Consider the following 16,111-nt stretch of genomic DNA (forward strand, 5'->3'; position numbering starts at 1 on the left):
AGGGTTTGGATTGGCTGTCGTGCTGACCTTCTTTTTTCCACTTAGTACAAATAACTGAAGCTGAAATATCTTATTTTAAGTCGGATTTTTCACTCCATTTCTTACTTAACACATTGAATCTTAATTAAATTTTAAATTATATAGTTTTTTTTGCTTATTTTTGTTAAAGCCAATGAGTTCATTATTATTATTATTATTATTTTTGTTATATATACTGTATTAATTATATTACTATGATTTCATTGTAGGAAATAAAACATTAAACATATGTACAAACCTTGTTTCCAGAGATGTGTGTCCTTTTGAATATTATGTTATCAATATATTTTAAAACTACATTAGACATAGGCAACAAAAGACTAAAAACGTGGTGTAATACACCTGGTGGAGCATCTGATGGCTAAAGAAGTTAAGTGGCAACAGGTTAGTATCATGACTGGGTGTAAAAAGAGCATCTCAGAGAAGCTGAGTCTGCTTCTGTTCTGCTGAGATTGAGCAGGAGTTCACAGTGGTGGCTGGGACTGGGAAGCCTGTAGTAAAGTTGTTCAGACTTTTTACATCCACATGTCTGTAGCCATAATGTAAATCTTTAGTTTACCAACTGTGCATTTGCCACAAAAGTAAACCAGCTGCTCTTTTTCTTTAAGGAAGGTATGAGTGTATGTTTTTTTCAACATCTTTGACTGTGTTTATGTGAAGCACTGACAGAGTTTTACTTTATTTTTGATTCATTTATTTATTTTGGTTGCTACCCTCCATAGTTGCCATTATGTCTTGCAGGTAGCATGAGTGGATATTGTGTATTGTAGTATGATTATGAGCCTGGGCGAGTACCCTTTCCATGTCTGTCTCTGAACAAAAGTATGCGGAATGTAAGTAAAGATTAAATCCTTAATGGGACTGGACCCTCTTCATCGTGTCCCTGTTACCTGAGCTTGAATTCCTCTTTTTGTCATTCAGATGAATTTGATAGCGTTGATGTTAGGGAAGGGTACTCAACGTGCTCTGCACTGCTTCTCGTTCACCCATTCGCATTCACAATCGCACACACACTTTTTTGACTTCTAGTGTGTAGCGTGCGCACACCTGTCATCATTAGTCCATGTTGCCACCTCACAGATAGTTCAAGCTGGGGGTGCACAGTGGTGTAGTGGTTAGTGCTGTTGCTTCACAGCCCTGTTCAGATCCTTTCTGTGGAGAGGTTGCAAACCCACTCCATGCTGGAGTCAAAAGAAAAGCATGTAACTGGTGACTCTAAAATGCCCATATGTGAGTGTGAATGGTTGTCTGTCCGCGTACGTCTCTCTGTGTTGGTCCTGAGATAGACTGCAGGGTGCAGTTTTTATATGTCTCTGCATAATCTCACACTGTGGATGACTGACTTGGTTGGTGGCTCATCAGGTTTGATCAACTATCCAAATCAGAGTACTTGTCATTTTTGCAGTCAAAATATCAGTTTCTTATCATTATCGAAAACAACTGCAAAATGACATGTATGACAATAAACCATTGTTCCTACATGTGTGTGTTTGCAGGATGATGCATCCTGTAATATTCCACTTCTCACATACTGCACAGACATGTCTGCCCTGCTCATCAGACGCCTTTCGCACATGTGACCCAGCGTCATAAAGAGAAAATTCCAGTGGTTAAGTAATTACCTCCTGGAGAGACACAAGATATGCCTTTGAGGAGTAATACCTTCAGAAATATAAATTAAAAAAAGAACATTGAACGAAAACAAAGAGTCAGAAAATGTGGATGAGGCAGAACTGGTTTTGTCAGTAAAAATAAAACAATGACTACAGAACATGAGGTAAACCTGAGACGGGAGGAAGAAAGCATGAAATTCAAAGCCTGGAGAAAAGGAACAAGGTGACATAAAGTCAGGTGGCAGAGTGACAAAGTGACAAAGAGCGACGGACCAAGGAAGACACACACACACACACACACACACACACACAGAAGGAAAGCTGCTGAATGAAGACGGACAAGTGGTAAGAGACAGCATTTTTACCATGGACACTGAACAAAACTATATGACGATAACATTAAGTGAACCATAAATTAAACTCTGTAGGAAGATTAGAATGTTGCTGAGGGATATGGGTTAAAAAATATGGGTTATTACACAGAACAGACTTTTGATTAGAAATATGCAAATCCTGAACTTTGGTAAATATACTGTACTGCAAGTAGCTTATACACTGTTGCCCATAAAGTTGGAATCATTTTGTTTTCAGACACATTCCTCCTTTTTGTGCAGGTTAATTGTGGTTTAATGTGCACTGTGTTTGGAAGAGATTGATCAGTAAAGCTTCGAGACGATACACACTTTATCTATCCAGACTCAATAACATTGTCACAAGCCTGTAATCACGGTGCAGCTACTTTGATTTTCTGAATATTGTTTTATAAAATGCTTTTTCTTTTACCCTTGTTGTTTTGAGGTACAGTACTTAAGTAAATGTACTCACGTCATTTCTGCCACTAATTGTAATGCAGAGAAGAGTCACCTACAGATGCCGAGGGATGGATACACTCCCTGACAAGAACAACCATGACAGCAATGGACAAAAAGACACAGGCTCAAACAAACCACGCATACAGTCTGTAGATTCAGGTGTTTATGTGACTATGGACGAGTATCTGCACAGCACAGAACTGGAGAAAACAAATGATGTCAAAGAAAACCATCAAAACGAAAGCCTGAAAATCAACCCTCAACCTGAAGTGCAAAACAGTGATGGTGCTGTTCTGGGATTGAAGGGTTCCACCTCTTCTGTCATTCTGAAGGTGGACAAAAGCAAAGCTCTGAGTCCTCCTGCTGTGTTAAGTCCTCCACCACTACCTCCTAAGAAAAACCGAAAGCAACCTGGATTTAAGAAATCTTCAAGCCAGGGCACAGAATTGAAAGTCTCTAATGAAGAGAATAAACCCATTAACTCACTGATATGTCAGATGTCTCCTGCACCAGGTGGAGACAAAGACGACCATCTGTGCTCAGGTCTTATCACAGGGAAAATACCTGAAGTACACAACAGCTGTATATTTGGAATTTTACCAAAAGGGGCAACAAAATGTTTTCCGCAGCCTTCTGCAAAACCTGCTCATAAACCACCGAGAAAACCTCCACGTCTCAATAAACTGAAGAGGGCTGAGGTGGAAGAACAACAGCAGAGAAGGAAACCTGAGGTAGGACGGACCGAACAAGAAGACAAGAAGGGAGGTGAGAGGAGCAGGCATGAGCAATATCTTACTGAGAGAGAAGACAAGACAAAAGAGAATACAGAAGCATCTGCAAGGCAGGTTCATCTGGGCCTGGCCAAACCTTCAAGACAGATCTTAGTAATATTTACAGATATGGACAAAGATAAAGGGGAAGATGAAGATCCAAGTAACACTGCAACGAACACTTTGAACCAGATGGAACAGTCATCCATGCTCCCCCATGATGAAAAACCAGCGACTAATAGCACATGTAAATCTGAAAACTCACCAAAACCAGACTTAAAGATTCCAGCAAAACCACCTATCAAATGTTGTCCAGTGCCACCTATCAAACCACTGCAGCTCCTCAGTACCATGAAGGCTGCGATTGAAGAGGACAAGGAGAGAAGAAAGCAGGAGGAGGAACAGCGGAGATATGAAGACACGTTGGACAAGGGAAGAGAAGAATATGAAGGAGAAGCAAATGAAGTCTTCAGGGATACTAAGTTGAGCAGTACAGCCTTGACAGAAATGTCTCAGCAGGTTGAAGAACTGACAAGAGGAGGACAAAGATTCAACCTCACGCTTCATTATAGAAACAGCCCAAAGCCAGTGAACACAGCTGGGAACCAAACTATTCAGCTTCGGTCTCAGCTCCTAGAAACCCAACGTCCAAACAAAGCAAATGGACAATTCAACGCTTTTTCTCTTCTACAAGACGTTTCTCTTTGGATCAGCCCTTCAGAGACAGACTCCAATATGGAGACACTCAAATGTACAGAAAACAAAAACATCCACATTTCTGAACAAGTAATTGCTAAAATGTATTCTGGGTGTCCACAGGATGCAGAAGTGTTTAGCACAGAACTGGATCCATGTCAACTTGTGCTCAAGAGATTAGAGAACACACAGGACATTGGTGACACAATCCTGGATGGAGACCTGAAGCAAACAAACCAAAAGCCCAGTGCGAGAATGAAGGTGAAAACTCTTGCCAAGAAAGTGATGTGTAAAATTAAAGAGGGGAGAGACAGGAAGAGAAGAATCAAAGCAGGAGAACTGGGGATGAATGATGAACCGAGACAAGTAAGTTTCACATTCAGTGCGTCACATTAAAAACCTGTATTTAGTTAAAGTGCAGTGGCAGCTTTACATTGTCAGTTTTTACAGTCAGAACCACAGCTCTACACTCTAGCAAGACCTGAAGCCACATGTCTCCATACAGACTGTTTTTACTGTGACTGTGCCAGACAAGTAAACTTGTTACTCGTGTCATACATTAAAGATGTGTGTACTGTTTCTGATGCTGCTTGTGAAGCATGCACACACACACACACACACACACACACACACAGAACCACTCAAGGTGTCCGCATGTTGGGTCCAAACGTGAGCAGAAATCCTGGATTCAACTATAAAGCTACTGTTTCCTCTTTTAGCCCATAATTTTCGTGGCCTCTAGAAATCTTTGAGGTAACTTATATCATGGCTGTTTTGTTACCTGGTTTTGTCTCATCTCTGTCAGGAAGGGCTGGCAATCTGTTCAAAAAGACAGAGAAGCACTGCTATCTACAGATTGGTCTCCGTCCACTAACAGTACGGTTTCTCAGCCTCTGCATAAAGAAAAGCGTTTAAAGGATTCACTGAAAGACACTGACGAGTTTGACAAAGATTCAGTTTTTCTTTGGAAAGCTACAGGAGGCTCAGGCAGAAAAATTAGCTAAAGTAAAGCTACCAAGTTATATGTTTAGGATACAAAGGAAATATGAAATTAGGTCGTTACAGTGATCATTTATAATATTATGAATCTGCGAAGTGTTTTCGTGTTTATTAAGTATTAACCGACATATGTCTTGATTTTACTGATCTGTTTTTATGCCAAAAACATGTTGTCTTTAACACAACATTCTATTTTTTTTAATGCATTACTGATTGTGACCTAAACATGGGCTACAACATGTATCACATTTCAATGGGCATCAAGTGTCTCATTGTAAAGGTACTGTACTGTCCAAACAGAGTCCTGGCTTTGTCAAACTGTAATGTGTAGCCTTTCTTAGTTGTCTGGCAACAATTATGGTTTGTTGTGTGAATCTCAATGCAGAGATAAAAATTACCAAATGAAATTCCTCTTCAACTCTCATTATGATAAAGCCTTCCCTCATATAAGCAACTGTGAAACCATAAAATAGAACAACATGGTGTTAAACTTAAAAATAAAGTCACATCTTTAATGTCAAGGATGCCTGGAAGGAGGATGAGGAGGAGACAGGAAGGGATGAAGAAGGTGTGGGAGTGACAGAGACACTGGCGGAAATCAAAAGAAGATACGAAACATCTGCAAGGTGAACACAAACTCATTGACTTCTTCTCTATATAAAATGGCTAAAATAGTTGTAGTGTGAGTGCAAACAAGCTTAGAAGGGTAAGAACTCAGCTACAGTAAGTCAGTCTATGAGCACATTCATAGGTTTGAACGGAAATAATAATGATCCTTAGACATGAGTAAAGTTCTTCAGAGGACGCAAGTAAAAGGCTAATTGTACCCAGAAGTAAAGTGTCTTTGTCACCTGAGAAATTAAAAAGTGACCTATAGAACTGGTTCCTTAAAAAGAAGTAGGAGCTGGAAAATGCTGCTTTTCTGCTTTTGAAATGTAGAAGTTGAACCGTGGGTGTGTTGACTTGGTGTTATGTTGTTTTACTCTAGAAATAAGTTGTTTGTCTTATAATCAATGTGAGCAGGAGGGAAGCAGAGAAGGAAGTTTATGGATGACAAATGAGACAGTTTCAAGCACAGTTCTGTTCTTGGTGGCCTGCTGGGTCCATGTTTGGCTGGATGTACTATTAGGATTTTAGACCTGGACCCAGACGCAGAGCACAGGGAGCTGTTCAGTCTATAAAAACTGGGTTTATTTCAGTAAAATGTACTAAGTCAACACAGGTGGACAAGACAGGGGACAGCGAGCTGATGAATTAACAATGTAATTACAGAGGACGTAGGTTAACATGGATGGAGGCAAGAAGCTTAAATGTAATGTGAGGTCAGCTGAGTTACATTAACATGAGCTCAGTCTTATCATCTTACCATCGAAGTTCAGCGGAAAGTGAGAGCGTTTCTACCCTTCATCAGGAAATATTGTATTACACATTTTATCAAACTATCGGATTGTTTTAACTTCTCTTCCACGTTCTTTTCTGACTCCTCTGCCCTTTTCTCGTCCTCGCTGCTGTTCCTACAGTGATAGTGCTTCTCTAATCTCCTCTTTTCACCCTCTCTACCTGAGATTTTTGCAGGAATTTCTTCTGTAGCCATCTTTCAAATACACGCACACACCCACACTCTTGGAATGAAGGTGGAAACTCTGGTTCTCCCATCATTAGTTTGGTTTGTGAAAGATTGTACTTTCTGTGCATTACTTAAAAATGCAAAAGATAAAGGTTTGTGACTTCATTAATGTATTTCCAGCTGACAGTAGGGAATGATTTTCTTAATTTTGCATTTAATTCAGATTTACTTTCACCTTTTGACACTTGGGATCATATACAGCACCCAGCACAGTCCTGATGTCAGTGTTAGAGCTAATGATGTCTACATATACAAATCGCTCCCCTTAAACTGCCACCTGGACGTGGCTACAGAAATTCAGAGAGCGGTATGTGTCTTTGATTTGGATGAAATGGTGAAACTTTATAAAATTCTATATTGTCAAAGTAAAGGTTATAATTAGTTAATGTAAGCTCGATTCCTAATGGTGATGATCTTTAATGTTAACGAGGCAGAAATGTTTTTGGTAAGGTTAACACATCTCATGACATAAATATAACAAACATTTTTACTAATGTCAGGTTAACCAATGGGCAGCATGATGGGAGAGTGGTTAGCACTGCCACCTCACAGCTAGAAGGTCCCCAGTTCAAATCCCTGGCTGGCTGTGGAGTTTGCCTGTTGTCCCAATGCTTGTGTCGGTTTCCTCCCACCGTTCAAAGACCCTCATTTTAAGTTAATAGGTGTGAAGGCTTTTCTGTCTGTATATGTCTCATCATTCAATGGTCTGCACTTATGCAGAGCTGTTCTACTGAATCAGCAGCCAGTGCAGTTTACAAAGCAGCTTCTCATTTGATAACTGACTGGGCTGTTGTCAGACACGTCTGTGTATGTGTAGACTCTGACGGATCATTGACTAGTATTTCCTTTACTTTTCTTTCAGTCCTTTCGGGTCCTTCAAAGTGTACGGGCCAGTAAAGCTGGTGGCTGAACTCTTGTCAGGGGACGAGTGGTCACAGTTCCTGCACACAGAGCAGACCCCCTCCGGTGACTCACTCGCAGGCCGGACACAGGCAGAGGACAGAGCCCAGAACAGCGTCAACGTTCAGTTTAGTTTCAGTACTGAACCGGATGTGTCTGAAGGCGACACTACTGACCCAGAGGGGGAACCGCTCTATGAGAAAATTGAGCTGTCAAATGTTAAAGCAGAAGAGCAACAGAACATGAACGGAAGTCTTGGTCCTGCTGCACCACAGATATTAGTGAAGAGTGGCACAAATCTGATGAGTAAGTATAAATGTCGTGGACGATGTTTTATTGTCTGTCTTATTACAAAAGCGATGAGCGAGTCTCCTTTGATTCCAGCTGCGGGTTGTGAAAGTTGTGGTTTTAAATAGCAGGTCTGTCAGGTGAACACTAAACAGGTTGTGCAGAGTAACTGACTTACATTATAGGTCCATTTAAAATTGCATTAAAAGTCCAGTACGAACATGAGGAAAAGAAACGTCATTTGAGAGGATTCGGTGTCTCACATTTCAGTCTTACATTTTAATGGTTTAAAGGAGAAACAGGAAGAAAATCTTTGAAATGTCACACTAGTGTTCAGGGTAATTTACGTCTCCATGACAACTTCCTGAACTCAAACCTGCTTTTCATACTATAGCTTGCAGTTGTCTTTAAACAACTCAAAATTATCAGGCTTCCTATTATGAAACAGCAAAGACATTAAAAAAAGAATTGTTTTTATCAACGTATTTAATGCACAATTAACTAGTACAAATGTTCATTAATTCTTCATTTAAAATTCATTTTTAATGAATTTATCTGCAAACTTTTTCATCAATATAATTTGACTGTTTTACTGTAATTTTTTAATATTAACCTCTTAAGCAGTTTTATTTCGAATGATAATAAGCTGAATGTAAATTAATCTTGGTCCAGGTTAAGTTTACTTCCCTAAACCAGGGCAACAGACTTTATAAAATAAAATAATAGAGTAGTCTGTGCAGTCTGGGGTGGAACCTAGTCACTGTTTTACAATGCGCTGACTTCTTTTAGGTCAAATTTGAGCGGTTAATTTTACTATTGCTCCAGAATGTAGCTTCGTTGCAACAAGTAAGGCATCTCCTGGTAACAGGCCATGGATGACCGTGATCAATCAACAGCATTTGTCACGGTTCCATTTATTCCCGTCTGTATTTGTCAGTACAGACTAATTTTCCAGTGATATTTGTAACAAATCGGTTATTTTTGAATGGGAAATATTTAGGGCCATGATGGAAACACAAAACCGTGGCCTTTAAAGCTCAGCTCCTCTACTCATCAGGCTCCACATTACCTAATAAGTGTGTACATGCATGAGCAGATATATAAACTTAAATGATGCGTTACTGTGTTTGTGTGGCAGATGTGACAGAAAAGAAGATTTGTCAAATCCACTGCACTGAACATTACTCCTGACATTTATGTTCTGTATCATTAGTGTCACTGTCTTCATTCTTCTGAACAGGCCCCAGAATCAAAGCCATTTACGACACAGTTGAGTTTATCCAGCCTCCGCAACCTGCAAACGCATACTTCAACCTTCCTGAGATTAAGGTTGGTGAGAGGTTCACATTGTATCAGTTTCATGATGTATGTTTTCAACTTTCAACCAACTTTCTCGGCAAAATGAAAAATTAGGTAAACGTCTAACAGTCTGCCTCTGCTAGTCTCTGACAGTGCTGGACAGTTCAGTTCAGAAGTATCTCATCATGCTGAGGAAGAAGAGGAAACACAAAGTACGGAAGAAGCGTTGGAAAAGAAGCCAGGGTCAGTGAGGCGTCTCTCTAGTAACATCCAAAGTAGAAATTATCATGCAATTTATTTCTATATGCAAAACCGATGTGTTATGGAGAAGAATGACACGTGGCTTGTTTTGAAGCAGGGACCCTCAGCGATTCTTTGTCCCCTTCCTCTTCACAATTGTTCACCACCTCAATCTTCTACAAAGTCCCCACTGCAGCTGCAGGGATAGAGAAGGAGCAGCAGGCCTCCACAGCCAAAGTTAGTTAAGAGGTTTTCTGTATTCTGCCTAATCCTCTTCAAACATCCAACATACTGGTCTTCTTTCTCTCACTTGTCCTGTCTGTCAGTGTGGAAGACCCAGTCCCTGAACCAAAAACCACGATGTGAGCAGCACGGTCCAAGGAAGACAAAAGGAAGTAAAGGACACTGTGTTTAATATTAGTATTAATATTAATATCTTCTTTAAAATACATGGTAAAAATACTTTTTGACATTATTTGGCAGATGCACGTTTAAAGAGGTAACATGAAGAGAGAGAGATAAAATGATACATGCAGCAAAGGTCCTCAGCTGGACTTTAACCCAGAAACCAGCAGATAAGTGTCACAACCTTTGACTGTTAAGCTGTTGGGGCCAATATTCCAATATTACTATAACAACAACCAAAACTCAGGAATTATATCCATTATTGGCTTAAAACCACAAGATAACACACATCTCTTGAGCAGGAAGTAACATGTTTACTTTGAAAAATGTAAATCATTTTTATAATCAATAATATTTTATACAAAGACTCCACCCTGTTCTTTGTTTTGCGCGAATGGTGTGGTGAACGGTACATGAACAGATGTGGACACCATTCAATGTGTGTGTGTGTGTGTGTGTGTGTGTGTGTGTGTGCAAAGCTGAATGTGAATGTGTACTGACAGGAAAGTACTACACACACCTAGAGCATCATTCACAGGTATGTTTTGGGTTTGTCTGTCTGTCCCATTCTTGTTGACAGGACATCACAAAAACTCCTTACTTATGGATAAACCGATTAAATTTTGCTGATGATTTTAAATCTGGAATATTCTGGAATCTTACACAGTGTGAATGGACCATCTCAGAAACTACATCCTGGAAATCGCAGGTGCAGTAAACCTTTTCACTTTAGTGGACAACAGAGGGCGCTGTTGCTTCAGCAAACACTCAACTGACAGACGGCACTTTGTAGCTTGTTTTTAAAAATTTGGGGGTTTTTTTGGAGAGAAAAAAAAACTATTATCTACAGTTTGTTTTTAGTCTTAAAACAAAAAACATTAGGAACAGAAAGTCTAAACTTATACCTTTTTATTAGTAACATTCCAAAATATCATTTGCAAAATACGAATTTTAATAAGGTTCAAAATGCTGTACACACTTAAAGAGGTTTCATTTAAAGCAAAAGACTATCAGGTAAATGTACAAACTAAAATGTCACTTTGTTCAGCCAGTTACACAGATTCACACTACTTAAATGTAAAAGGGTCCTACAGTTTCTGTGTGACACACTCAGCCCCATGAACCATGTCAACAGGAGAAAAGAGACACAGCTGCTCTCTCAACAAAGCTACGCCGGATAAAAAATACAGAATAGCGTGCACCCACACTGAACCACACCCAAACAATGCTGATCACAACAAGCCTCTAAAGCCACATGAAAGCCAAACCCTGTTCCTCCGACTCCTCAGCTAAAGTTCTGAGCACATGTTCACAGTGTCTGAATTCACAGAAGAAAAGAAAACTGAGGAACAATGTGACTTTACAATTCAATGTCTCTCTCTGTAAGAGCAGAGGCTCTTCTCATGGTGCATCTTTCATGCTTGACCTGCCACCAGCCACCATCAAGACCATCCCCTGGAGAGCTTCTGTTCCTGTTCACTGCTTATCTTCTTTTAGTTCCTCCGAAACCTGCCATACACAAACAGACATTAGTCACACGGCTGGTGCTACAACACAGCAAGTCTCATTACAACAGACACACGGTTCATTCACTGGAGAAAATCTGGACCTTTTTCCTTGTTGCATTGAGACAGTGGCAGATATAAAAGTCTAATGTGGAGGGTGTATTATTAGCGTGGTATGCTAGGCCATGAGTAAATAACCAATCAGATGTACTGATGAATGATAATTAAAATGAACGATAATTAATAATTGATGATCAAAAATGCTTTAGGTTAAAATAGTGATTCCATGGAATCACAGCATGCAGAAGCAAATATCTGAGGTGGCTGAATGAAGTCACACATAACACTTTCTATAGCTATAAAGCTACAGAACTATTATAATGCTGATTCACTTACTCTTCTTTAACTGGAGATATAGAGTTTGGGTTTCTCCAAATAATCAGAATATATAGCATAATTGTAGTCTAAGTATCAGCCTATAAGTAATTCTACAAATAACATTTTTAAAACTTGTGTGTCTTTAATCGTTCTATAGGCAAAGGACATGAAACAACTCTGTTCCCCCTTTTTTAGCGCCAAGTTGTTTTTTTTGACCGATATCCCAACGCTCATCTTAACTTATTGACACACTTTATAACTGATAATGTAAAGTCCATAAATTATGGCACAGAGTTTTCTGTATCTTTATCATTATTGATCATGCGTATATTAGGCCGATACTGTGTAGGATTTATATATAAAAGTGAACCATCGCTAATTTGCTTCAGTCAAGATATCAGCATGTAGGAACTTTAGTACTTTCCAACTGACAGATGGACTTTGCAACAGACAAATGGTCTTAAATTGTGACATCATGCAGACTAATTTCTCATTAACATGAATGTAGTTGATTTTATGGTGTGTGAATAAATGTTTTTCCTCATGTAAGACACTTCCTGTACAAGCTGTGATGATTCCCCATGAAGATAACAGGATTCAGAAAATCATTTTTTTTTTCAAGACGCTGGAGTCTTAAGAAATATAAGCCTTATTTTGTTTGATATTAAATAGAATCTGACTGCTACCACTTGTTTCAGTCTTAGAAAGGACCAGTTCAAGCATTGACTGTAGGTCAGTACAGAAACCTTTGCAGATGCAAAAGTTAAACTTAATATTGTCACACAAATAAAGCCTGGATGGATATAGAAAATATTTGAACTAGTTAAGTATGTAATTTAAAATAACAAAAAGCCTCAAGCAAACTAAATGAATTCAGAACCAGATTAGAATTGAAATATATTTTAACAATATTACTGATCTGAGCAGAAATAAATATATCTGATAAAACTTTTTAAATCATCCAATACACACACTGAGTTGGGTACAACAGAAACGATTCCACAATAATATCCCTATTTCTCAGCTTGGATTTGCTAAGATTTGTCGGAAACTGAACCCACATACAATCAGCTTTTGCTTTAATGTGTTTACACCAATTAACAATCAGCCAAACAGGTGTTTGCACGGCAGTGGATGAGAGAACGTGGGCTGATCTGATAATTACCGTTATTCTGAGAGTTGTACTTGTTCCGCCGCACTGATAAATACGTATATTGGCTTTTTACTTGCTTGATTGCGCACAGTAAAGTGTAGCGACGTCCAGTCAGTGAAGTCTCACCTGGGCTCCCTCTGTCCTTCTTTTTGTCAGAAGGACAGGTATGAGAGCAGACATCAGGTGATCCAGATTTGGACAGATTCGACTAATCAACCAACCACTAAAAAAATATATAAAATATGTACTTATATTTATATAAAGGCAACGTTACCCAAGTCAAGAAGTAAAATGCTGTTTCAGCTCTTTTGTCCGATGTGGAAAAAGGAAACCAATGAAACCAAATCCAAATTTATATCAATTGACTAAACAAATAAATAAATTCAAAACAGCCGGTTCAGGTTCCACTGATACTGATGCATCATCAAATGACTTCAACTGTTCGGTATCAGAGGTAGTGTGTGTGTGTGTGTGTGTTTGTCTCTGTTAGCTAACGTGCTAACAAACCTGAAGCAGTGCGTGTCCCAGAAGAAGAGGAGCCAGTAGCAGGATGAGGTTTGCTGTCATTGTGGTTGGAGTAGTTGGGGGTGTACGGCTGGTTTCTGCAAAACAAACAGCAATATTTTCTGAATCAAAAGGCTCCGAGTCAAACACAACCTGCTCCCTCTGCATCTCTTAACTTACCTCTGACGTCCAAACAGATAACCCAGCATCCCTCCTGTTCCCATTCCCGTCCAGAAACCTCCACCTGTGTTGGGAGCAGCTCGTCCTCCTGGGTACTGTTGTCCATAGTGCTGTCCCTGGGTGTAGTCACTATGGAAACCATAGCCTGGGTTGGCACCAGAGCCTGAACAGCAAACAGGAACAGATGTTAGCGAGGCACCAGAGACACCGAGAGAAAGCAGTGGATCTGCATAACAAACTAGACCTGTAAAGTCAGGCTTGAAGCCTGGGGGGGGTGGGCCTGTGTTGTAGTCCTGGTGCTGACCTCTAGGATACCCAGCCTGGCCTCCATTCTGGCCCCACTGGGCCATGTTACCACTGAGGAACAGCTTATAGACACCGTAGGCTATGAGCAGAAGCACACCAACCACCAACAGCCCTCCTGAGCTTTCACTGCCAGTGGGGTATGAGCTCTGGTGGCTCTGCTGCTGATGCTGATGTCTGTTACCAGAAAAGCCACTGAAAAAACTAGAGGCAAAGCCCCCAAGACCTGCAGCAAACAAACAGAAAAACATAACTTCTAGACATCTAATCCATGTGAGGACCAAGTCTCGTTGGTCTCAAATCTCTATTCTCCCACCTCCAAATTCATTAAATCCACCTTGGGAGCCCCAGCTGCCTTGTGTCCTCTTCCGACCCTCTTCAGTCAGCTCCAAAGTGTACTCCAGCCCACAGGAGCCCTTCAGTACGTAGGCGTCACCGGGATGGCTGTAGCCCTCACAGCTCACCTCGATACGACCAAAGCGGTATGCGTTGTCCATGTCAGTCTTACACTCCCACTGAGGACGAGGAGGGAGGATTGTTACAACCAAAGTCTGCATCCTTCAAAACCTTTTTTTGATCGTCAAACACACACAGACCTGGATTGTGTAATACAACTCTTGGTCTCTCCTGTGTGGGCAGATATGAGCTTTGATACAATAAAACTCAGTTTACAGCCGTGACTCATGAGTCCTGCTTTCTAGTGAAAGTCCTTTGCAGTGTTACATCACTGAGTATCTCTAGCTTCATGACAAATCCAACCATCGGTTTTGCTCCAACTAGAGCTGATTGATGCCATGTACCTAGCCAAGTAATTATTCAATTAAATAAAAAAATAATTATTTAAAAAAAATAGCCTGCAAATGAATCAGCAGGTGCAACACTTCTCTCCATCCTCACCTGTACATCCACTCCATCCCAGCCTTTGTTTTGACACTGGACCACCTCTGGGGTGAAGGCCTGGCAGCCCGCGGAGCCTCCAGCACATTGGAGCTGAGGAATGGACTGGGAGCGTCTGGCTGTGGTGTAGCGACCCTTATACAAAGTCAATGCCTGGACGTCCCGTAGCAGCACGCTGCCTGCAAAGAGGAGGTCAGGAAGTTTCTACAGTCTGCAGTTTGTCCTGTCACTAACAGTGTCTTTCTATCGTTTTTCATAAGTGGCTCAACTGTTTTTAGCCCTGATTAATTAAAAAAAGTGTCACGGTGAAGTTTTTTTCCATAAGCTGACAACCCAAAAGTTTTACTTATAAACAGCTTATAACTCAATTATAAAGCATAAGTAACAAGGGTAATATTTATAGTGCCATTAATATTGGAAATAATTACAGCCCCGCTGTGCTTTTTATTACTGTTGCCACACAAGAAGTAACAGCTACTGCAGAGTAACCGGATGCTTAACGATGCTAATAAACGGGAGCTTCTTAGCTTTCGGGGCAAAACATTGACACGGAAGTGAAGCGGAACTTACCTTCATCCCAACTTTGAACGAGTCCCACTAACAGAAAGTGGAACACAGCTGTACAGAAGAGCTTCATTTCCCTTCCGTGTCTCAATCAGAAGCCCCGACAGCCGTTGATTCTTCGAACTCGTATAAATTCTCACGAAATTGTAATAGTGTCTGTGTCATACACCTGACAGCAGCGGAAATCTTAAAGGACCGCTACCACGTGCAATTGTAGGTCACGTGCCCGAAGGTCGCTGTTAGTTAATGTGTGTTAGCCGCCAGCAGCAGCAGAAAGCTGCATCTTTTCGAAAGTAAAACCAGTTTTCCACACAATAAGTAACTAAACACTAAAAATATACTTAAATAAATACTTAGTCTAAGTCCCAATTTTAGCTATTGAACTGTAAATAAATTAATGATAACTGTGTAATAACTATGAAATTGTCGTTATTATAATAAATATTAAGTATAACAAATATTTAGCGACTGCAATTGCAGGCTCGGCTGGTGATCTGACGCAACCGCTTTCGAGTCATAGCGGTCTTTAGAGAGACCCAACACACGCGGACTTCCTTAGTGCGTCATATGTTGTTCTGAAACCAACCAATCAGCAACGTGCACGACAACGCGGTAAAGGCTTAGTTCACTCATTTCATTATCCAATTGGACGTTGTAATTGCGGATAATGAAATGTGTGCGTAAATGAGTAGCAACCACTTTCAGTTTAGAGATTACGACATATAAAATCGTTTTCATGTATAAAACACTTCATTTTGCATATCTACTATAACATTTCTAAAACTATTTACAGTATATTGAGAAATATGATGTTACTAATTAATGTTAACAAGTTGATCAGGCTAAAATTATCTCATTCATTCTCGAGATTATTTATTTTTCTTAAAAGTAGTCTGAAGATTGATTTGAACTAAATCTAAATACAGCTATCCTTATTCT

The 16,111-nt window shown here is 40.0% G+C and overlaps 2 protein-coding genes across 4 annotated transcripts; one reads left to right on the forward strand and one right to left on the reverse strand.

Moving 5' to 3' along the window:
* Positions 1–1,785: 1,785 nt before the first annotated feature.
* si:dkey-9i23.6 (uncharacterized) lies at positions 1,786–10,001 on the forward strand. Of its 2 annotated transcripts, none has more exons than XM_067498828.1 (8): positions 1,786–1,997; positions 2,506–4,296; positions 5,452–5,555; positions 7,419–7,762; positions 8,985–9,073; positions 9,187–9,286; positions 9,399–9,520; positions 9,610–10,001. In XM_067498828.1, the coding sequence occupies exons 2-8, from the start codon at positions 2,533–2,535 to the stop codon at positions 9,628–9,630; spliced, it is 2,544 nt and encodes an 847-aa protein (XP_067354929.1). In that variant the 5' UTR covers positions 1,786–1,997; positions 2,506–2,532; the 3' UTR covers positions 9,631–10,001. The 2 variants fall into 2 exon arrangements, with proteins under 2 accessions (XP_067354929.1, XP_067354930.1); XM_067498829.1 differs by having other exon boundaries at positions 1,787–1,997; positions 9,402–9,520.
* Positions 10,002–10,580: 579 nt separating this feature from the next.
* Positions 10,581–15,627, reverse strand: saraf (store-operated calcium entry-associated regulatory factor). 2 transcript variants are annotated; one of them, XM_067498830.1, is made up of 7 exons: positions 15,179–15,627; positions 14,609–14,787; positions 14,028–14,226; positions 13,653–13,937; positions 13,409–13,571; positions 13,232–13,326; positions 10,581–11,197 (listed from the first exon to the last, which is right to left on the reverse strand). In XM_067498830.1, the coding sequence occupies exons 1-7, from the start codon at positions 15,243–15,245 to the stop codon at positions 11,172–11,174; spliced, it is 1,014 nt and encodes a 337-aa protein (XP_067354931.1). In that variant the 5' UTR covers positions 15,246–15,627; the 3' UTR covers positions 10,581–11,171. The 2 variants fall into 2 exon arrangements, with proteins under 2 accessions (XP_067354931.1, XP_067354933.1); XM_067498832.1 differs by having other exon boundaries at positions 14,049–14,226; positions 15,179–15,626.
* Between the last annotated feature and the right edge of the window lie 484 nt (positions 15,628–16,111).

Source organism: Channa argus, chromosome 3 (assembly GCF_033026475.1).
Source record: "Channa argus isolate prfri chromosome 3, Channa argus male v1.0, whole genome shotgun sequence".
NCBI classification, from domain to species: Eukaryota; Metazoa; Chordata; class Actinopteri; order Anabantiformes; family Channidae; genus Channa; species Channa argus.